Raw genomic sequence first — 23,168 nt, forward strand, 5'->3', positions numbered from 1 at the left:
CGCGGCACACTGGGTTTGTGTTTCAATAAAATTCATCAGCAGGCGTTACTCCACTACGCACTTCCATCTCTCAAAGCCCGACGGCCGATGATGACGCGCCCGCGGAGATCTCAGTGTGCGTCCATAGTACGAGCCTAGCGCGGTTGCGACGACGGGCGCGAAGTATCAAACATATGAAACGCGCCTTTGCGTCCATATTGTAGTGACTAAGGCGGAAGCCTAGTGCGACGGGACTGAGCGAGACAGCGCGCCTAAGTTTCAAACCCTTCTGTCCGCGCGTTTTGGCCCCACTACGGGCCTAGTCACCGAGCGACCCAAAGCGCGGGTGGCGGGGGTAACAAACCAGTTCAGTCTTGTCGCTCGGCGTATGCGCGTCTGTTTGTTTTGTTTGTCGTAAAATGGCGATAGATATTGAATCTTTTATATGTGAAATTCAATCTAAACCACCGATTTGGCAAAGCAAATATCCATATTTTACTTTAAAGAATTTTGTAGGGTATAATCTCAATTCTTCATATAAGTTAACAAATTCACCAGTTATTGCTCGTTTTTCATTTATTTCGTGCACACCAACTCTAGTGTTCAACACCTCCCATCTCAGAATCGGACTGTCTAGTAAAAATAGCAAATCCTCGTCCATAATAGTTTACAACACCTGATGTACGTCAAACCGCTACAAGAGCTCGCGCCTTTACTGTGGCCACCGCACGCCACCGCTCACCGCGCCCGCCTAGGCTCGAGTCACCGCGCTTTCAGTGTGGACGCACACTCACGGGAGCCGATGAAACGACTTTATTAACACGCACATTTTCAGACGCAGCTCAACCGCTGTGTCCGGTGCGAAACATTTATTAATTTGTTTATTCTTCATTAAGTTCGCTTTATCTACAATGGCCGCTTGTGTGAATGAAAAGAATGATGAGAGAAGGCTCCAATTTGATAGAAAACGGAACAAGTTGAGTTACACACATCAGTAAGAAAAGGACCAATATTTAGCCACTTCTGCACCGATTAGCGTCAAAGACAGAGGTGCACTAATCGGTGTAACATAACTCGTGAAGATGCCCCGTGGAGCGGTGAAACACGTGTTGAGTAATTTAGCGGTGGCGGTTGTGTGATTCGCATTGTTTGCCGCATTTGTCAGCGGGCTGGCGGGCGGTGCATTTCATTGCACGACTACCACTGCATGTGCGGAAGTGGCTAAATAGTGGTCCTTTTATTACTGTTAACTCTGTGGCAGGCGTGCGTTTTTCCTTTAGTTTCTGTCGGAAGAGTTAATCTTTATTGCAATAGAAGATTACGCAGCTGTTAATAAAGGGGTTGGCGGTGTTAATGTCGCCCGTGATACACTTCAGAGACTATTTGTAACTGAGTGTTGCCATTTGTTCGGTGATACTGTACGATTGGAGCCGGGTCCATTGCTGACATTCGCAGCATTCTGTTGGTATATAAATAAATAGTATATTTTGGATACGACAGTTGCTTCTTCACTAATATTATGGGACAGGAATGAAACATCATTTTCGCTCGTTTATTTTATTCAACGTACACTATTTACAAGGTGCGCCGCTGCGCCCCGGGCCGCGGCGTGAACGACATAAACTCTCAACTGACCATATACGTCGGAACGTAAAGCTAAAACACTTACGGATATTGTTCGTAGCTTACAAATGATAGGAAACGATAACAAAGTTAGTCTTAAAATTATTTTATACTTGGAACTTGAACTTATGTTGTCACCACTAAGTATGTCTCGCGCGGGTGATTGGGTTTCAAACAAAATACATTCGGAGAGCGATAGAAACAACCGCGGAGACCCATATTCCTTAGACATTCAATACATAGCCAAGGTGGCGCCCAGCCGCAAGCCTCCGGCGCGCCCAAATGTACTTATTACTGCACAGAGCAGCGCGCGATGGCTCGCGGGTGGCCGCGCCTTGAGCGAGTTACTCGGCTGAGAAAGGAAGGGATTGGCGGGAGTGCGGCGCTGCGGTACTTTAACGTCGCAACAGGTGTTGCCGGTGCGCGCGTTCGTGGGGCCCTGAGGGGAGGGGAGGGGGAGGCGGCGTGCGGTCGAGCCCGAGCTACAATTATCGCTAGCGGGCGGGCGCGCCGGCCGGTCAGTTCTGGCGTTGGGGCCGGCGTAGTAGCACCACCACGCCGAGCGCCGTGGTCAGCGCGCCGATGAGGTAGGCGTCCCAGTTGTGCAGCAGGCTGCCCTCGCCCGACAGCAGCAGCGCCGCCAGCGGGCTGTCCACCAGCGACTGCCGGCAGAAGCGACACAGTTGTTACGCAACGAGCGTGTGCAGGTGTAGAGGTGTGTGGAGGTATCGGGGGTACATACGTCGGCGAGGCGGTGCACCGCGGCGGCGGCGTGCAGGCGTGCCAGCGCGAGCGCGGCGGGCAGGCGCGCCTCGGGCGCCGTGTCTGCGGCCAGGTCGTAGCAGCGCTTGGCCAGGTGCAGGTCCCGCGCCAGCCCCAGCCCGCGCTCGTGCATGTAGCCCAGGTTAAAGGTCGCCTGCGCGTTATGCAGTTGCTCCGATGCTATCCTGCGCAGGGAGCGGGCGGTGAGTGCGCGGCGCGGCGGGTGGGGTGCGGCGTTGGGGCGATGCTGCTCACCTGTAGTGGAAGGCGGCGGCCTCGAGGTCGGGCGCGGTGCCCAGACCATAGTAGTGGTAGTCGCCCAGCTTGACGCGCGCACCGGCGCAGCCCTGCGCCGCCGCGCGCCCCCACAGCTGCAGCGCACGCCGGTACCGCTGCTCGCCCGGAAACAGGCGCGACTCGCCTGCGACACGTCGGCGCGCGCGCATTACAACCAAGACGGAGCCGTAATCGGCGATCATAAAAGCATATAAACAGCAAAATCACACAAAACGTACCCGAGTCCAGCAAGAAGGCGGCGTTGCTCTGCGCGACCTCGAGGCCGCGCTCGGCCAGCGCCAGGTACTGTGCCAGCGCGGCGTCGGCGGAGCGTGCGCGCCACGCCGCGTGCGCCGCCATCAGCCGCGCGCTCCACGCGCCGCGCTCACACACGTTTTTCAGCAGCTGCACGGATCACAAGCGGTAGTACACACAAACACGCGGCTCGACTGACAGCCTGAGGCCCGTGGCCCAATTCAGTCAAACATTTCAAGTAAGGGCAGCACTTAGTTTAGTTAAGGAACTTAAGATTAAGCACCTACAGGGCTGCACCACCGGCATTTACAGCTCTACCGGGTGCGCTGTGCCAGGTAGAGCTGTAAATGCCGGACAAACAACATCCCAATTCCCAAGGTACTGCTTATTTAAGTCCAGCAATGTTCGCGCTACAAAATTTAACTTATTTATTAACAAAACGTTAAACCAATCAGTCTTATAACTTATGCATTGTTTGTATCGCACGGCGACCTGCCGGCGGGCAACTGCTTCAGCATGGCCCGCGCTCCGGCCTGCGGCTGAACAATCGGCACATTGTTTGTGGCGTTGGTTATTTTGGAAATGACACAAACTGGTCCGGCTGATGCTATTATAAAATTTTCTTGTGTTGTTTCTTCCTCGTGTCTCCGCCACGGGACGTTCTCTGCTGCGCACAGACCTCCCAGTCGATTTCCAACACAACGCTGATAGAAATCGGTCTGGATACTGGCACACGTTTAGATTTTGTAGAGTCATAGTAATTATCATCAAGAGTCAATGACTCGCGGCGCTCACCTCGACGGCCGTGGTGCAGGAGCGCGGCACGCCGAGTCCCTGCGCGTGCATCTGCGCCAGGTGGTAGAGCGCCAGCACGTGGCCGGACTGCGAGGCCAGCGAGAAGTACTTGTTGGCCTGCTTGAAGTCGCGCCGCACGCCGATGCCGCCTGCAACACAAGCGCAAGTTACGCCCGCCGCCCTGGCACCGCACACTCCGCACACACCGCACGTGCACTCACCGAAGTACATGAAGCCAAGGTACAGCTGCCCCTCCACCCAGCCCTGGTTGGCAGACATCGTGAAGTACTTGAGCGCCACCGTGGTGTCCTTGAACACGCCGCGTCCCTGCGCAGCGCACGCGTTACAAACATAATCAAAGTGTAATTGCTTAGAATTAACTCGGCAAAAGATGACAAGCGCCGCGTAAAGCAAAGTGGATGCACAACATCGCCGTCGCTCATCATTTCTTGAACGCTCAGCTCAGAGTCGAAAACCTTAAACCCGCTCAACACTACGCCCGACCTAGCGCTGATACGCGACGACAAAGAGTAACAGGATAAGAAGAAGAATAATAAGAGCACTCGTTCGTTGCCGGGCCAACGCTGCGAGGCGGCGAGTGCATGTCCTTGTGTCGTACTTGGTGTTATGAAATTGTAAATTCACTCTTGCAAGTAGAGGTGTCCGACACGACTGCGGGGCCCACCTGCAGGTACATGATGCCGAGGCCGCTCTGCCCCACGGGGTTGTTGAGCTCAGCCGCCTTCTGGAAATAGTGCAGCGCGGTCTCGTTGTTGGGGCGCACGCCCTCGCCGCCCTCCAGGTAGATCTGCAGACACACAAACACGTCTCACCGCTCAAAACGAAGCTGTAACTAAACGAATTTGATGTGGCCGACTGACCTTGCCGAGGAAAGCGTTAGCGACGGCGTTGCCGGTCTTGGCGGCCTGCTGGAAGTAATGCAGCGCCTTGCTGATATCCAGCGGCACGCCGTGCCCGCCCTGGAAGTGAAGTTGCCCAAGCCCCACCTGCCGCATCCAGATCGACATAATAAAAAGTCTGCGTATCCTTGAACACGGTAGCCGCTTCGGTGCTCATTTTTCCGAAATGTTTCTTTGGATAAAAATAAGTTAATTTGCAATTTAAAAATAATTGAGGTTATCGTTATCAGTTTACAGTGTTTACAATAGTGCAGTTCAAACATATGCAAGCAGAAGAAAACCAGAATGAGTAATGCACTAATGGGAGCCAAAGAGCGGTGCGAACCTGCGCCTGCACGTCGCCCTTGTCCGCCAGCAGCTGGTAGTACTCGATGAGGTCGCTGTCGAGCGCGCCCGCGCCGCCCTCCGCCTCGTCGAGCAGCCGCACGCGCTGCACGCCCGGCCCGCCGCTCAGCGACACCTTGCTCGCCACTGCGCACGCGCCGCCCGACGTGTCCGTCATTTGCAGTAAATCATATACAATCAGCCCACGAGCACCGTGCACACCATGCACACCATAGCATGCACAGTTGCTCGCAACGGAGTTGCAAATTAAAATATATGGACGCGAGAGATATTACTAGCTTATGTTTACATCTAGTGCTAACCTTGTGTATATTGCGACTTTGTACTTATTTAAGTGTTTACTTCAATTAAATAAAAACAGTTACTACATATATGGAAGATATAAATGGAACTAGAGTAATATACAACTATGAATAATTTAAAAAAATGTGACGAACTGAGCCGCGGCTCTTGGGGTCGTCTTCGAGCTCGGTCACTGGGAAAGGGTCCGGACAGAACGCCCTAGGCGCTCCACTGCCGGAACTTGAGATTTACTCACGGAAGGTCTAAGTAGCGCCGGGCAAACAGCGTTGTCTATAATAACATAGAATGGAAATAGGAGTATGTGGAGTGATTACCCTTGGCCGCGACCCTAGTGTAGAGCTGCAGGGCCTTGGGGCAGGAGACGGGCACGGTGACCTCCGCCCAGTGGCGGTAGGCCAGTGCCATCTGCGCGTAGTCGCTGCCACCCGCCGCGCCCAGCGTGTAGTACAGGAGTGCGCGCGCCTGCGACACGCCCACGCCCAGACCCGTCGCGTACAGGAAGCCCAGCCCCTGCGCGCGGTGACAACATTCACAGAATAAAAACTAAGTAAATCGTAATTACAACAAAAGTTGTTTGAACAAATACAATATTGTGATTAGACAATAAATAAAAAAAATCATTAAAAACAGTAAAAATATTAGTCTTATTTGTTAGACGAGTGTGCGAGTTTACGTGTGGGCACGCATTTCTAGTTAGAAAATCAAGTTAGCAGTGACCAGTTGCAGATCTACCTTTGAATGCAACGGCTAATTGCGAACCTTTCAATTATCATTATCAATTATAATTATCATTACCAGCTCCGTTTTAATTTTGCTAATAACTGTTACGGTATACATTTGACAAACGAAATGCAGCCATCACTTACGGCGTGACCTTCGGCGTACCCGTCTGCGGCCAACTCCTCGAACATGCTCCTGGCGAGGTCCAAGTCCCGCTCGACCCCATCCCCGAACACCAAGTACCACGCGAGCTCGGCCTGCGCGGGCCGGTAGCCGCGCTCCGCTGCGAACTTCACCTGCAACACCACCGCCCCACAGTTATATGCAGCAACTGTGACCCACTATCCTGTGCATCTAGTAAGAAGCTCTATGTTGAATGCTCGCAGTGCATTGTATTATTAATGAAAAAGAAACTCTTTTCGAAACCTACAAAATAATTTAGTCTATGACTAAAATAAACTTTATATTGTGTTTGTAGCATCTGTGCACGCCACAGATAATAAAGGAAGGACAAAATTTTAAGCCATTTTCATTGCTGTCATAATAAATGCTCATGCTATATTAAAAAAAAAAATGTTTTTTTGTAACAAGTCAAGTCTGCAGATGTAACACTAGTTATAGGAGACAACAAGAGACACGTAGTCGGTCATTATACGAATAAGCATGCAAGGGCAATAAAAGTTTAAATATACGTTTAACACGGTGATAGTTTAAACCAGTGATTCCCAAAGTGGTCTATATCGACCCCTAGGGGTCTATGACAACCTGCAAGTGGTCTACGCCAGCGAAAAAAAATTTGGGGGTCCATGAGATGAAAATGGGCGTCCACGATAGTGGATCTCAACACATACACTGATAGTACCTATTATTATTATTAAATCATACTATCTTATAATATCAAAACATTTACATTATTTATAAAAGTATGCTAACTATGAATAAAAAAATTTATTATATAAGTTTATAAAATTGTGTAAGTTGTAGGATGTTGGTATTCACTAAAAATATTGTCTTATTGCTTATGTTATTTTATTTATAGTTTATTTTATGTTTATTTAATGTTACGTATATTTTACTTAACAGATACAAAATTTTATTTTGAGTAGTTTTAATTTATATGCAATTAATAAATGTATAATTTAACACTAAACTTCACTACAGATAGAAATTTACAGGAAATCAATATCAGGTAAGTAGGGGGTCTACCCAACACGGAAAAACATGGCAAGGGGTCTACGACATAAAAAAGTTTGGGGAACTCTGGTTTAATCTAATCGGGAGACCAGAACTGAAGAGCAGTAACATAAAACATAAATAACAGAAGCTAATGTGCCAAATAATATTTCGTAAAATATGAGAGACAACACAACAGACGACATCTCGGCAACATCAGTATCATGTGAGTGTCGCGCCGATAGGGCGGTTTACCTCGGGTCATTAACGTCGCCGGCCTCCCGCAGAGGGCAGCACAATGATAAAAAAAATTATTAGAACTTCGAACGGATGAGAGGATACATTTGAAGAAACAAAACGGAACCTTTACAAAAAAACGAAAGAAATCGCCGAAAGAACCTTCGGCGACATTCAAAGAGGAACAAAATATATAACTATAAGGGTTGGAGCCAGGAATATTAGGAACTGGATTTTATGGTAGTAAAATAGTAACTTTAAACATAGAACGTGAACTTCGATGTACACATGGCAAACCCTCTGGAACAATTGTGAAACATTAAAATATGTGGTAAGTACTAAATAGTAATTATATGTATGAGCATTTGGTCCGTTACATGTGAAATTCAACATATTTACTAGAAAAATTGTTTTAACAAGCTTTTAAATTGGCTTACAGCAAAGAAACAATGTTAGATAAAATATATGATGTATTTTTAAAACGTATATATATTATATATATTTTTAATACAATGAATATTATACCTGCAACATGGGGGCGCGGGTCTCCGCGGGCCGGCGCAGCAGCTCCGACATCGCCTTGTCGTAAATCGCTTTTGCTTAAAACCAAGGTACACCAAGTAAGTATTATACAATAGTAACCAGTGTCACAGAACAAGTGCACATGCATTGTATTTAAAATTCATTCCACACTCGCTGGTGTGCATGATTGATATCCACGGATGACAGCATTTGTAAATTGTTTTAATAAACAATTTCTGATGTAAGCTACTTGCATTAATGTAGGCTTCGCATCACTTAAAACACTCTCAATTGGATTGTGTGTATAAGTGTATAATACCTTCTTTCATTTCAGCAGTCGTTACAAGTTCTTCTTCCTCAGGCACATCCAGTATATTACCAAAAACATCTTTGGTCTCTCCTTTTTCTTTCTGTTCAAAGACAATCATTAATTATTTATTGTTAAATGAGTTAAGTAACACTAACCTAATTAAATGAATGCAAACAGAATGAATTGGGAACAGAAATGCAGTACTCTGATCATTTCACAAATATCACATTTACTTCCCCAAAATAAAATTCATTCAAAACTGAAGATAACAAGTTGCTGCTGAATTTAATTGGTAACAGAATAAAACTTGGACTTTCTTACAGTATTTTGTGTTTGGAGCAGCCTTGAGAACATTGGCAGAGGCAATATTCTTTTATTTCATGGGATTGAGATTGGGGTTGGTAATTAAAACAAGTGATCAATGGTTTGTTCTACATAGAAAGGTAAAATTATCTTTCGAAAATTTCAAGTATATAAGTACCAACACAGAGCCTTCAATTACAACCAATTTATTTCATGGCACACATCAACATATTGCAACTATCAATACAAAATCATTTTATTTGCAGCTTCAGACACAAACTGCAATGTTACCACCTTCTGTCTTACTACAAACTGAACACACTGGCATCCATGAACTCAAGATTAAACAATGCATCTCAGCAATTGCCCCCTCTTGAATTTCTTGATGTGTACCAACTGAGCACTATCAATGAAAATTATGATTAGTTCTGAGGCACAGCTCAGTAAACATTGATATCATCATCTTCACCTGAGTTCACAAGAAGACAGTGCTTAATTATAATAAGGTCATAGAACCCTATGATAAAAATGAACTAAGAGAGAAATAAAAAAAAAGTAAACTAACCTTAGCATCTGCATTGTGCTTTGCTTTCTCTAAGTCTGTAAGAGGTAAGGAATGCTTTAGCAGGGGGTACTTCTTCAGCATAGCCAGAGTAAACTTCATCTGATCCAGATGGTTGTCTGACAGTTCATCTGGGTCTCGGAGAAGTTCTGAAAATTTATTTTAATTTTCAATCCCAACAAAAAAATTTATTTTAATACACTCTCTATATAAGTCAACATTTGAGCTTTGGGCTAGTATCCAATCAAATATTGGATCACATGGATCACATATCATATATCCTATAACCAACTAGTCCAGCGCATGATAAAACATGCAACTGATTTCAAATAATTTTCTGCTCACTGTACAGTAATTATAAAGTACAATTGTACAGTGCTAATATAAGAAGGACTCTAATCCTGCCTACACCTATTCAGCCATAAGCAGTTCTATTAGCTTAAAGTAGACTCAAAATTTCATAAAATTAGTTTAAGACAGTAAAAAGTATAAAATCTTTTATAAATGTTTAGTCGCAGATGTGTTTTCTGTAATAACAAACTTGTTAGTATAAAACTAGGATTAAGAACTAGTTATGAAAAAGGATGCATGGTGCTTCCAACTGGTCTAAATGAAAACCATGTCCAACAGTGGGTTTTCTGTGGCTAAAGTGATGATTATTATGAGTTTAAAATCTTTCTTGTGGTGAATGGTGCACTGGAATGTAATGTTAGAGCTATTTACCATTCAATGTTTCTGAAAACTCTTCAATCATGTTAAGATTGTCTTTCATCGATTCGGGGATGATTTGCATGGTTATCAACTCTTCCCGTAGCTTCATGAGATATTCTGCAGTTTCTTTGTCTTTTTTATCATTCTTCTTTGAGTTGTCAGTCTCATCATCGGATTTAATTCCATCTTTCTGGCTATTCGGACCAAGCAACTCGCAAAATGAAAAGCCGAAACATAAACAAATTGCCAACCAGTACATTCGACTCATAATGGCGCAAAAGATTGTACTTTAATAACAAACTTAAGTGTATAGTAACACTATATTATATTAAAATAACATAACTCTGTAACAGAAAACCACTTGTATATACACACGTGTGCTATAAATCTGTATGTTTCATATTTTTGCACCAATTGCTAAATATTTTGTTTTCAGATTCACAAAAATGCTATTCCATTTTGAACCGTAATCACAGAAAGTGGAAGAAAATTCTTACACTCTCATAAACACACGTCAGTTCGTAGCCATAGAGCCGAAAAACGTATAATCAATAATTGCTCTTCCACAAACGTCAAGACACTGCGACGCTTAAGTATAAAACTGATAAGGAATTTGTTGAATATATTATACGATAAAAGCAAAATATATTAAATGTTGTGCGTTATTAATTAAAAACATAATTCATTATTTAATAAAAAAATACTTAACCAGTATGAAATTTATAACGCCAATGATGATCATAACATCATTTAGTCATTGCACGTCCACTGTAAGACCCAGTCCCTATAGATTTCCAACGTATATATGTATAAGGTGTCTTTCATATCCTCTATATAGTAACGGGACAACTTGGTTCTTGAAACTTGGCTTGGCGATCGATATGTATAACGGTGCACAAAACCACTCGACTCCTTCTAGCCCCTCTGCTTACGTCGACGTCATGATGTCATCTATTCTTTTCAGCTTTTTCAATTGGCTTAACCCAATGTGCTTGTCCTTGGAAGCAAACACTTTGAAGCTTTGTTTGCTCTATTGTCTCTTTTATACGATTTGATTTTAATCGCAGTATGTCGCGTGGACTAGGACTTTCTTCGCAGCCTATTAGATTTAGCGTTATTGGAAGACTGTGTTTCTACCGACTTTCGTCCAGGCATGAGGTTAAAGATGGCAGAGCTTAAAATACTTAGCTACCAGCTTACACTTACTTGTTGTTAATCTACTTCTATTTAATCACATCTATTGTCTCCTGGGTATCCAGGCAATCAAAGGGGGTTCGAATCAGGTTCAAATCAAAGAGTATTCAAGTGAAACATTTTCTGGGTTTTGAGTAAATATACAAGCGTATAAGAGCGGAGAACTTAATGTTTGGTGTGCCAATATAAAAATACTATTTGGTCATCGTTACCGGTTTTCACCCCGTTGATCACAGAGACATCACTGAATATATGTTTCGAGTTAGTTATGACGAAGTCAATCACGTTTCATGCGGAACCATCAAGACTTAACCAGGTTCTATTACTTGAGGTGACTTCTCAATAGGAGTTACTTCTGTAGTATTCACATTCCGTATTGCAGGTCACCTGCCATTCGGCCAGCCTGTGTCCTTAGGGTTTCATTCTCTATCTCCTAATGGTCTCACTTTCAACTTACCATCGCTTTTTTTTTGTCCAAACGTTACGTTGAAGTCCCTAATAATAGTAGTGAAACGAGTTTTGGAAGTGTATATGGTCCGATGTAAGTCATGATACGTATCGGTTATTTCTTTAAGTGTGACTAAGTCGGCATGTACATCTTAATACCTTCAACGAAAACCACTCGGATATCTGGAGTATTATGAACACAATTCTGCTAGAAACACTGTCATTGGTAATAATGTTGACAAGGGATTTGTAGACGAGAAATCTGATACCACCCTGCGATTGTTCGACGCTCTCGGTTGTAGAGTAGTTCCCCGACTTTATGGCTATTGTATCCCCACCGTCTTAAGAGTTTTAAGATAATTCTTTCGGATATCTCTATGTAATTAACTCAGTTCCACTTCCAGATTAACAACCTTCCCGTACATCGACCTAGTGCGATCGTTTATTACCAGGGCCAGTTTACGGCGGTCCAGGTAAGTACCTTCTTTTTTGCAGTTACTATGGCTGCCACTCACGTTAGATAAGTAGAGCTATCTGGGAGTGCCGGCCTGGCCCTTTTGTATGTCATCTATGACAATTCTTTCCTTACTCGGCATGCGTGTTAGGAAGCGCATTATTTTTATTTTCGAATAAAAATACGCAGATTGGCAAATGCTGCTTGTCCACCGTCTGTTAATATTGTTTCTCTCAACCGGCTCTTACAGCAACCAAGGGAGAACAGCGCGAAATTATTCTATGCGTCGATATTAATTACCTACCGCAGCAACGAAAATGATGAATAATCAGAAAGTAAAGAGAAGAGAAAAGAGAAGAAAGTAAAGACTGTAATTATTGACTGTTGTATATATATGTAAGATAAGTGACTGATTTCCATACGTGGGAAATAGTATTCTTGTAAGATTTAGTATCTACACTGCAATGTTTTGACAGATATATTTTTATCAACTTGACAGCTAACTTGACTACAGGCAGTTTTTTCGAAATTATAATAAAGTCCAAGGCTGTTGCGATTTTCTCAATTTATAAAACGTTCCTTTTAATTTATCAAATATCTTGAAGGCTTTATTTTAAATATTGATATATGTTTATCTAGTTAACGACATTTAAATTGTCGCAATGTACCGAATGCCGGTTTCAAAGAGTTCAGTTTCTTTATATCATGAAATTCACAGAACTTTAACTTCGAAATATATCAGGAGCTCGTTTATAGACTACTTCGCTAAGAACCACGGTCACGTCCATGTAAAGTCGAGCTCTGTTGTACCTCTATGCGACCCCACAGTGCCCTTCGTTAATGCTGGAATGAATCAGGTAAGTAATTGACTCTAGTAACTATTATTTCATATGATGGCGGAAAAAATATCTTCAAGTAGGTCTACAATCTTAACATTAAGTTCGCTTAATGCTGATGACTTAACCTCTGCTTGATTAAAATCTTTACCATAATGTGTTTTATTAATAAAGAATGGCTTGTACTAATAGTCAAACTTTGTCATTTTCAGTTCAAAGGTGTGTTTTTGGGATTGGTAGGCGCTCCATGTACCCGTGCTGTGAATTCCCAAAAATGTGTGCGAGTGGGTGGGAAGCATAATGACCTGGAGTTTGTGGGGATGGATGGACATCACCACACGTTTTTTGAAATGCTGGGCAACTGGTCCTTTGGTGATTACTATAAGGTACAACTAAGCCACTCACTGGTGGCACATTCAGTTTTCGTAACAATATTAATAATTATTATTTAATTACTTGCTGTTCTGACAAGCTCAAAATGAATTAGCTTAATGTAGTACAATACAATTTTTTTTTGAATTGAATACTTTATTTATCGATTTCTTGTCTTAATAATAAACAATTTTTAGTTATAAGGTAATGCAAGTTATTATTGTAGAGGTTGTGTTTTGTTTCATTACATCATAACAACTAAGATTTTTAACGATAGTTAAATGATGTTGCAAGGAAAGGGTAGGACTTTTAATTTCCTTTGTTGTTAGTAGGGAAAAATTGTTGTTTTCACTTTTTTCCTCAAATTTTAAGTGTCTCTTTTTATAAGAACCCTTCTTATGCTATGCAGAAAATAAAAAAACTGGTTTCGCCGAGCAGCTAAGCTTTGCCCTTATATTTTCAATTACTTAGATATTTTATTTAACAAAGAATTTCTCTTATATTAGAAAAAGGCTTGCCAAATGGCTTGGGATCTACTGCTAGGTCCTTTCCGACTGAAACCAGAAAATTTGGTAGTGACTTACTTTGGCGGAGATGTTGTTATTGGACTACCTGAGGACAGGGAATGTAGAGACATATGGAAGTCTCTTGGGTATGTAAATTTCAATTAGCTTGTATAAATTAAAGTGGATTCAAACAATAACATTCCTAATAATCAGATTGTCCATAAACTATTGTCAAGTTAAGTCTCCTACAGGAAGTATCTTTGTACCTCCTTATGACCTGGTTTTAAAATGACAATACAGGTATTATTTAAACAAATTATTACTAAGAGAATTAAAAAGATAATATAGATTATAATAATTTTAATATATGCCAATAATTGTAATAAAATATTTTTTTAATGCCAACAGAGTGCCAGAGAGCCGGCTGCAGGCCCGGGGGGCTACGGATAACTTTTGGGAAATGGGTCCCACAGGACCGTGCGGAGGCTGCACTGAGATCCACTACATGAGTGCAGATGGCAAACTCACAGAGATATGGAATCTAGTTTTTATTGATCACAACAGGTTAGTTGTGAGGTGTGCTGTTACTGTGTTATCAATTCTAGATCAACAATAATGACAGCACAAATTGGCAAAAATTTTACCATTTGCACTCAGCACCGTTTCTGAAGTTACCTGGTGTTCTGTTAGAACAGATAATTCAGTCCATTATTTGGTCTATTGTCTGACAATGATATCATCACCATCATTTTAGTCATAGGACTTCCTCTGCTGGACACAGGCCGGTCTTAGACATCCAATAAGAATGGCAGGAAACATCTTACATCCAGTTTAACAATTACATCCATAATTATGGGATATTTGTTTATTCATAGATTATTATACCTTATGCATAAAAATAAAATGGTTTCTTTTGTTAATTTATCTTTTAGTACCTATTAGTTAGTGAAAAGAAAACCTGGCAAATGTGCATCTGAATATCTGGTCTGCTCTAATGAGTATAGGCGTGTTAAGTTAAAAATGTATTAACAAGCATGAATGTTATGTCAAGAGTAATGTTGATACAAACTTTATGACAGTAATAAAATAATTTTAATTTTGTTTCTGCTGATTGTTAGAGAAGCTGATGGTTCAGTGAAAAGACTCAGGCGGCAGCACGTGGACACGGGTATGGGGTTGGAGCGGATGACAGCGCTGATGCAGGGCGTACCCTCCAACTATGACACGGACCTCTTCCGACCGCTTCTGGACGCCATTCACAAGGTGACTTGAAATTGTTTTGTCGCTAGCTGACGACGGGCTAAAAACAATATTATTTTTAAATACTTTTTAATGTTTACTATTCCTACTATTTACTATTATATTTTACTAATATTTTTTACACCGTCATGGAAAGTAAAAGAAATGAGCAGATACACTAGTTTTATTTTTGGTACCAGTTTCTAGAAGCTTATGCTCATCATTAAATTTGCCAATCAAAATATAATGTTTGTACAAAAAACTGGTCGCAAGATTACACATCTTAGTCTATGTAAGTCCATGCAAATGTTCTTTATTATGAGTGAACACATCTTTAGTATTTATGTTTTTTTTATTTTTAATAATGTTGTCCATTTTAATAATGCAAAAGCACAGTAAAGGCGTGGCACCGTACGGCGGCCGGTACGACGCGGACTCCGTGCTGGACCAGGCGTACCGACGGCTGGCAGACCACGCAAGAATGATCAGCGTCTGCCTAGCAGATGGGGTATTTCCTGCTGCTAGGTAAGCGAACCTATAAAATTGAATGTTAAATTTAATGTGTATAACATTAATTAGACAGATCATAATATTTTTAATTCATTTATTTTAATGTTTGCTTTTGATCTTAGCGATTTTAGAGTTTTATAATTGGAAACATTAATTTGCAGCAGAAAAATGACCTTTAACTGCAATATTTAAATCAGTATGGGTAGTCTTCATTTACTGTCTATTATTAATCTATTCCGAAGTCAATTGGTGTACGTTGTTTACGGTACGTTTCATATGCGATATTGACATTATATTTTCAGCTTAAATCTCAAGCAAATAATGCGCAAGACTTTTAAGATTTGCACTGACGTCTTCCAAAATCCACAACTCCTCACTGAACTCTATACAGAGGTGGCAGCGAGCCTTGGGGAAACATACCCAGAACTAGTGTCCAAGCAAAAAGATGCAAACATTATTATAGAGCATGAGAGAGAAGCATATGCTAAACTCAGGGCAGATATTGGAAAAAAGTGGAAAGGACTGGTGCAGAAGTATCCAGAGGTCGAGAGCTTGGGTGAAGTTGATTCTGCAGGATTTGCTCTTGGCTACAACGAATTTAAAGAGGTTAGCAAATTTTCTTATTTATTTTATTTTACAAATGATTTTGACTAAAAATATTTTTTAGTATTCATATAGTTACATTTTAGTGTTCCTCTAAATGGCTCTGGCCACTTTCGGCCGCAACAATTGCATCCATCTAAAATGTTTGCTGGCCACAAAGAAGATCTTAATGATCTCATTTGTGAGGGAAATTGATTTACTCTACATTCTAGTTACTTTTAAGAAATCAAAAATAATTTGTGTTTCAAATATTTTTTAGTGATTTTCTGTGTTTTTATGAAAGTTCCTCTCATCGCCAAATATTACTTCTCTTGAAACGAAACCTCTTTTTTGCTCTACTAAATAATATTTGTCATTTAAATGTGAATTAATAATCAATTAATTGAATGTTTTTACAACATCAGTCTAAGACCTAGTGAATGTTTATTTTCAATTTAATATGTAAATATTGCAGAGCATGTCCAAACTAAAAACTTCATCAATACCTGGGGAATTAGTTTTTAAAATGTATGACACACATGGCTTCCGGGAGGAGCTGATTGAAAGAATAGCAAAGTTGAACAAATTAGATATAGACAAGAAAGAGTTTTGGCGGTTGCTCTCACAGCACAAATCGAAACACAAGACTGCATTCAAAGAGCAGAGTGCCAAGAGTGGCCTTACATTTGATGCGGCAATAGAGAAATTGATTAAAAGTGGAGTCAAGCACACAGACGACTCCCACAAGTACAATTACTCTCTAATAGGAAAGAGAATAGAATTTCAGCCACTCCGGTCTAATCTAGTCGCAATAATAAATTGTGACGGCGAATGGATAGACTGCCTGGATCCATGTGAAGATCAGCATTATTACCTAATAACGGACACCACAAATTTTTACTGTGAAGAAGGAGGTCAAGCTGCGGACACCGGTATCCTTAGAGTTAATGATAAAGTGCACATGAGAGTGGACAGCGTTTTTAAAATAAGAGACTTTGTATTCCACAAGGGATATTTTGTTACAGACAAGTCTTGTGATAAATGTTATATTCGGTGTAAAAGTAAAGTGACTCTAGAAATTGACAGCGAGAGGAGGTTGCGGCTCATGCGCAACCACACGGCGGTGCACCTCCTCAACGCCGCCATTAGGAAGGTGTTGCCGAACAGTGTGGTCTGTCAGATTGGCTCAAGAGTTACGGACAAGGGGCTCAGCTTGAACCTGTCAGTCTATGGAGAGAAACTGTCACAGGAGGTGTTGCTGGAGGCCCAGGAGTTGGTTCGGTCAGTATAAAAACCTACACTCTCTTCTTTGGTACTACACATACATAATGAATACCATTCCGTTATCTCATAATACTAATAGACTTGTATTTGAACTGGAGGAACATGTGCTAGTTGTTATGTCATCAGGGGCTTATATTATCACCTGACTCGCGTGCTTTGGGCTGAGCCGTATGCAAGCTGTTGTTTCATCATGAGCTGCATGAGAAACGAAATCATTAGCGCTGTATGTAGTCTGTAATATCAGCAGCGTTCTTCTCCAATATCGCCGCCGAAATATTAAGGCGTGTTTGCCTCTCTGTCTCTTTAAACCTCTTGATATTAAATTGTTTATTTGAACATTAACAGTGCGTCAATACAAAGCGACAGCGCGGTGTCGACGCGCGTGATGGACAGCGTGCAGCTGCAACTCGAGAGGGGGGTCCTGACGGTGCCCGGGGAGGCCTACCCCGAGCGTGACTTGCGCCTCGTCGTCTGTGACCCGCCACTTGAGTCCAGGTGACACTGTGCCCTTTGGCGCCATGTTGGTTCTAGACTAATTTAGAGTGTGAACGTATTAAATATATTATTTGCAAAAAGCCCAAGCAAGTAAAATAAAACAACAGTTAAAAGAAACTCATTACATACAGAACATGTTTATCTAAACACCGCGAATTGACTTACTATGTAAATTTAGTGGCGGCGCCATCTGTTGAAAATACTATGTCGCAATAGCTTTATCATGTAAGATCATTACAGTATTTTTTTAGGCGTCAGCTTAAAATTGCGTATAGGTTAGTGCGTAACGCGCCGCCTACTGACAACACTGAATTTTTTTGATGATTATATCACCATTTTTCAAAAATTCATTTTCAAACACGAACATCGTGAACATATTCTGAATACGAGCAATATGCCTTTTGGCATAGCCTATGCTTAATATTTTTTTTGAATTTACTGAGAGATGAGGTCGCATCGTTTGGTACTTAGTTATAAAATCATATAAATTAAACTACAAGCGAGACGCTTAATGGAGCCTAATCTCTCGTACACTAAGTTTATTTTTATTCGTTCATCGTTCATTATTTTTTTTTAATTAACTAGGTGTGTTATGTACATACTGTGGGCTCTCGAACATATATTGTGGGTGTAATGTATGTTAGCGCCTTGACTTAGGTATTAAACGGTGATGTTCAGCGAAGGTTGTAGCAGCAACATTGCGTTGCAGGGAGCTGTGCTGCGGCACGCACGTGCCGTCGTGCGGGCACCTGCGCGAGTTCTGCGTGAGCGGCGCGCGCGGCGCCGGAGGCAACGCCCCCGCGCTGCACGCGCTCGCCGGCGACGCCGCGCTGGAGGTACCACCTCACATCAGATATTATGTGTTACTACTGTTGTTTACGGTGCATAGAGGACTAGCTTGCTAATTAGACCGTACAAAGAGCATCGTCACGTTAAGGTTTCAGTAATTAAACGAGCATCTGCAGAGCCATAAGCAATAGCGGCGCCGGAAAACCGGGCTCGAGTCTGATTGTGTCCACGTCAACGGTCGCTCCGTGGAGCCTTTAATTCTTAAAATTTTAAGTTATTTTATGCGATCCTGTTCAGTGCTTTAAAATACTCATCAATTGTACGCGGCTCCAATTCACCGCACAAAAAAACGTTTGAGACTTCAGCTAAAAGATCGTTTCAATCATCTGCCCCAAGGCTCACGAGTTGTTCTGCCACGTGGAAAAGCTGAGCGAAGTGATAGAGTTCACGGAGGCGGAGCGCGTGCAACAGGAGGTGTCGGCGGTGCGCGCGCGGCTGGCGGCGCTGTGCGGGCCGGGAGCGCCGGGCGGCCAGCACGCCACCTGCCTGCAGCAGCTGCGGCGCCTGGAGGCGCAGGCCGCCGACGGCAACGACACCGCGCTGCAGTCAGTACTTGCTCAGCGTATGACGTAACACTGTCTGTCTGTGTCGAGTTTGGGTTCTTCAAATGTAATTGCTCGACTCCGCCTGTCCGCCCGCGCCGACAGCGCCTTTTTACTACTATTGACTATTACTATCGATTATTTTTTTATTATCGACTTTTCCTCATCAATATATTGTTATAAAATGACGGTACATATTAAACCGCAATAATCTAAAGTGAATGTTGCACGATTTGAAAGCTGCGTACGTGTTACATGCGCTCGTATCAAAAAAACATTGCCGAATTTCTCCTTAAAAGTTTCAAGTACATTCGTTTTTCCGTTCTTATCGTGTATAATTTTAATTTGCATTAAAATTTGTACATTTTCCTACTGTAATGTTTATTAAAAATATATATTTTTTTAAATTATTATTAATAAGTTACATTATGTGCGGCGCAGAAAAAAATTTAAACTTTTAATTGGCCCGTTCATTAATAAGGTAGGTGATGTTTTGTGTGCAGCGGGCTGGCGGAGGCAGAGATCGAGGAGGCGGTGGCGGAGGCCCGGCGCTCGGGGCGCGGGTTCGCGGTGCAGTTCGTGCGCAGCTCGTACCTGATGGCGGGCGGCGCGGTGCGCGCGGCGCTGGCGGGCACTCCGCCGCTGCCCGCGCTGCTGTTGGCCTGCTCCGGCGGGGTCATCCGCGCCACCGCCGCCGTGCCGCAGGTACCCGCTCCACCCGCCTATATATCTCACCGCCCATTCATTTGGTTCAGCAGTTGACCGTAAATATCGACTATTGGCACGCAATTTTACAACAATCTTATTCTGTACATATATAATAATTAACAGCAGTAAGACTTCGATACAAATAAATAAACTTAATAGTCTAGGGACTATAACAATCGATAGACAAGTATGAAGTGGCAGTGGGCGGGGCGCACCACCCGTGCAAGCGACGGCCGCTAGTGCCGGAAGGTTCTAGAGTGCCAACAACGAGTTTGTCGCGGGTGAATTTTCCACTAAGTGGACCGAATACACAGTGGAGGTGCGGGCAACGCGAGACAAGTCAATATGGAGTCTTTGAAGGAGTCTTATACTTTGCAGTGTGCGTCTACGAGCTGATACGATGATGTTACAAAATATTCATATGAGATCCTTGTGTGTGTATCGTGCATAAGAAATTCACTGAAAACTTAAAAAAACCTATTAAAGTGTTAACAATTTTTAAGCGATTAAAAATGTTGGTACATGTATATATAACCACAAAAAATCCGTCTAGAATTTGTTGTGGGCCCTTCCTACAACAAACCCTCGATTGCTTTAAATTGAAGGATGCCATTACGGGGGAGTTCAAACTTATTGTTTTTTGTGGGGTCTGGCATTGTTGTCCAAATACACACAAATGTGTCTGTGAACGCACGGTCCTCGGTTGATATTTTTGCAAAATATATTTTTTTTTAATTATATTATTTGAATTCTCATCTATTTTCCTTCTAAATGTCATTTATTCTTCACAAATTAATTGACTTATCATAATCCTTCCAGTCATCACCTTTCTTTAGTCGGCTTCCCTCCACAATACTACAGGTTTACATTTTGTGCAGTTTGCTTTTTTCATACATTTACATTCCTTTATAATTTACTTTTTTAATATATAATTTACTTTTCTATTTTCATATTACAATTATCTTATTATATTTGTAGTTATAACTTGTATATTTATAGCTTAGCAATGAATGGATCTTGTAAACCAGTCACAAAAGATACCCTGACTGAGTTTCTTGCGATCTCTTCTCAGATCAGGAGCACAGATTTGGAACAGCCGTAGTTTAGCTGAAGGTTCTCATTACAAGAGAACTCAATTTGATTCTAGTTCTTTAAATGTAACGCATCTCTAAGTAGAAAATAATATGAAGGATTTAATGAAATGAAGTATGTTGCTTCCAGGAATATGTGACTGAGGAGTTCACAGCGGAGCGCTGGCTGCGCTGCATCCTGCCGGTGTTCTCCGCGACGCTGCACGACCACCCGACTCGTGATCCTCGTCACTTCGCCGAGATGGCAGCCACTAAGGTCACATGCGCGCGCAACCAATCCGCAATATCACCCTACAACACTTTACCGATGGGCTTTAGCTTTTCACAGAACTGTTTTGGCTTCTTTGCCGTCATAAATAGATTTTACTCTTAACTTTAAGATATTTTCCTGCAGGGGTTATAGTATGTGAAAAAGGTTTGGCAAAAACATAGGACAATGATAGAGGTTTTATAATTGTGCGCCCCAGCCACGAACGATCTCGCCGCAACACAGCACGCTCGATGCACTTTAAAATAGTTTCTTTAGCTAGAGTTCCTCTATGGTTTGTACTGCGGCTCTAAACTGGCCACCTAAGAGTATTACACAAGTGCATTAGGTTAAACTAGAACGCGGAATTACTGCTCCAATTATATATTATTTCTTTATATTACCAACCTTTTTTTTAATCTAGATTTTGTCAGTGTTTTTATTTTTAAAAGGTGTGCCAACCCCAAAGTTATATTAACTTCTCTTCACATAAATAACAAGGTGTGCTGCTGCAAAACCATGATCACGTCATAGATCAGCCTTATATATAAAGTCACTAATGTATGTATGTATATTTGCTGTCAATTATTGTATGGTACATGGTAATAAAAAATAATGATTTCACGTAATAATACAGTGAAAAAGGTTTTGTCAACATTCGGAATACTACATATATAAAATAAATAATGTTTACTGTTTTTTACTTCATTATAAAAGTTAGCGGCCTGCTACATTCTAAGAGATAAAATTAATGTAACCTGTTTCAGAGTGATCATTCTATACAGTGTGACAGCAATAAGCTTTATAGTAGAAGCTTTGAATAAGCTATAAACTATTCACTCATTTAAAAGTTTTTATTCTTAACCAATCAGCCTGTGTAATAATTGTAGTTTGTTCCCTTACAGGCAAGTCTCATAACCTGCGAGCAGCTAGTTCAGGATGCGATGCGGGTGGCCATTAAGTTCGCGCAGTCACACGTCAGAAAGGGCAAAGAAGACCGCGGACACTCAGACACTGCGAGCAAGGACAGGCGCCAGAACTAAACACCTGCGTCGCTTTGAAATGGGGAATACATTTGATAAAGTCAAAAGAATTACAAGATCTATGATTATAGTGTTATCCATAACCAATTCTAATATATGAAAACTAAATGCTCCATAAGATGATCATCCTATAAGGACGGCACTCTTAATTATATTTTGTCATAAGTAAACTATTAAAAATGAGTTATTTATGTGTCACAAAAAATACTGGACTTCAAATAGATCATTTCTAAACTGCAAGCTGTATTCGAGTCGCTATCAATTTTGTGCCATAATTTTAAAAAAATAATTAGGATACTCTTGGTAAAATCAAATGGTGTATGTATTGATAGACTCCATTCTATATTTAATGTTATGCGAGCTGCTATTTCATTAAATCTATCCCTCAGAACACCATGTCCATTGTAATATATTCATAAATAATCATTTAGGCTTCCAATTTATAAATTGTTCTGAATTGAAACCTATCTAGACATAAATTTGAGTAGTCTTAGGGCTTACATTCGTAGGGCGTGGGTTCGATTCCTGGTGAATGCACTTTGTAAGATTTATAACATCATATCTGCTCACACGCAGCAATGATATCGTGGAAAATCTGGTGTCTATAATGAATGTGCATGGTTTATTACAGCCATCTCACCTTCAGTATCCCATCAAGGAGACTCGTCCCAGCTGAGGGATCAATACAAAAATGATTATTTGGTGCTATTCAGTATTCCTCTTTAATTTGTGAAGCCACAGGTTTTCAGTGAAAACTTTTCTCTTGACATATCTTTCTATTGGTTTAATTATTGAAATGTTACAATTATTTAGTGTTGGTTTTATTTATTTAATGAAATATAATAGTTCTTATTGTATCAGTTTGGTTTGCAAATGTTTATGATATTCTAATCTACCTCCCTGTGAGTAATGCATGTATAAAAATAATAAATCTCCTATTTTTGTATGGCCTCTTTATTTTCCACATGGATCA

At 41.7% G+C, this 23,168-nt stretch overlaps 2 protein-coding genes across 2 annotated transcripts; one reads left to right on the top strand and one right to left on the bottom strand.

Moving 5' to 3' along the window:
• Positions 1 to 1,527: 1,527 nt before the first annotated feature.
• On the bottom strand, positions 1,528 to 10,312 carry Hrd3 (HMG-coA reductase degradation 3). The gene is given in 16 exon segments (XM_068763096.1): positions 1,528 to 2,125; positions 2,127 to 2,264; positions 2,345 to 2,549; positions 2,620 to 2,785; positions 2,880 to 3,045; positions 3,691 to 3,839; positions 3,912 to 4,017; positions 4,376 to 4,498; positions 4,572 to 4,697; positions 4,936 to 5,081; positions 5,573 to 5,768; positions 6,125 to 6,274; positions 7,914 to 7,987; positions 8,230 to 8,320; positions 9,089 to 9,234; positions 9,809 to 10,312. Coding segments are annotated over 16 exon segments (2,529 nt in total). The 5' UTR covers positions 10,065 to 10,312; the 3' UTR covers positions 1,528 to 1,834.
• Positions 10,313 to 12,433: 2,121 nt separating this feature from the next.
• AlaRS-m (alanine--tRNA ligase, mitochondrial) lies at positions 12,434 to 23,102 on the top strand. The gene is made up of 14 exons (XM_068762939.1): positions 12,434 to 12,748; positions 12,940 to 13,113; positions 13,606 to 13,751; positions 14,014 to 14,169; positions 14,724 to 14,868; positions 15,236 to 15,369; positions 15,657 to 15,960; positions 16,412 to 17,217; positions 17,566 to 17,715; positions 18,425 to 18,551; positions 18,901 to 19,109; positions 19,610 to 19,811; positions 21,036 to 21,161; positions 22,058 to 23,102. The coding sequence occupies exons 1-14, from the start codon at positions 12,554 to 12,556 to the stop codon at positions 22,193 to 22,195; spliced, it is 3,012 nt and encodes a 1,003-aa protein (XP_068619040.1). The 5' UTR covers positions 12,434 to 12,553; the 3' UTR covers positions 22,196 to 23,102.
• Positions 23,103 to 23,168: the final 66 nt, after the last annotated feature.

The sequence above is a fragment of the Battus philenor genome, unplaced genomic scaffold (assembly GCF_028537555.1).
Source record: "Battus philenor isolate CCGP_79_NKW_IND1 unplaced genomic scaffold, ilBatPhil1.0.hap1 SCAF_17, whole genome shotgun sequence".
Lineage (NCBI taxonomy): Eukaryota > Metazoa > Arthropoda > Insecta > Lepidoptera > Papilionidae > Battus > Battus philenor.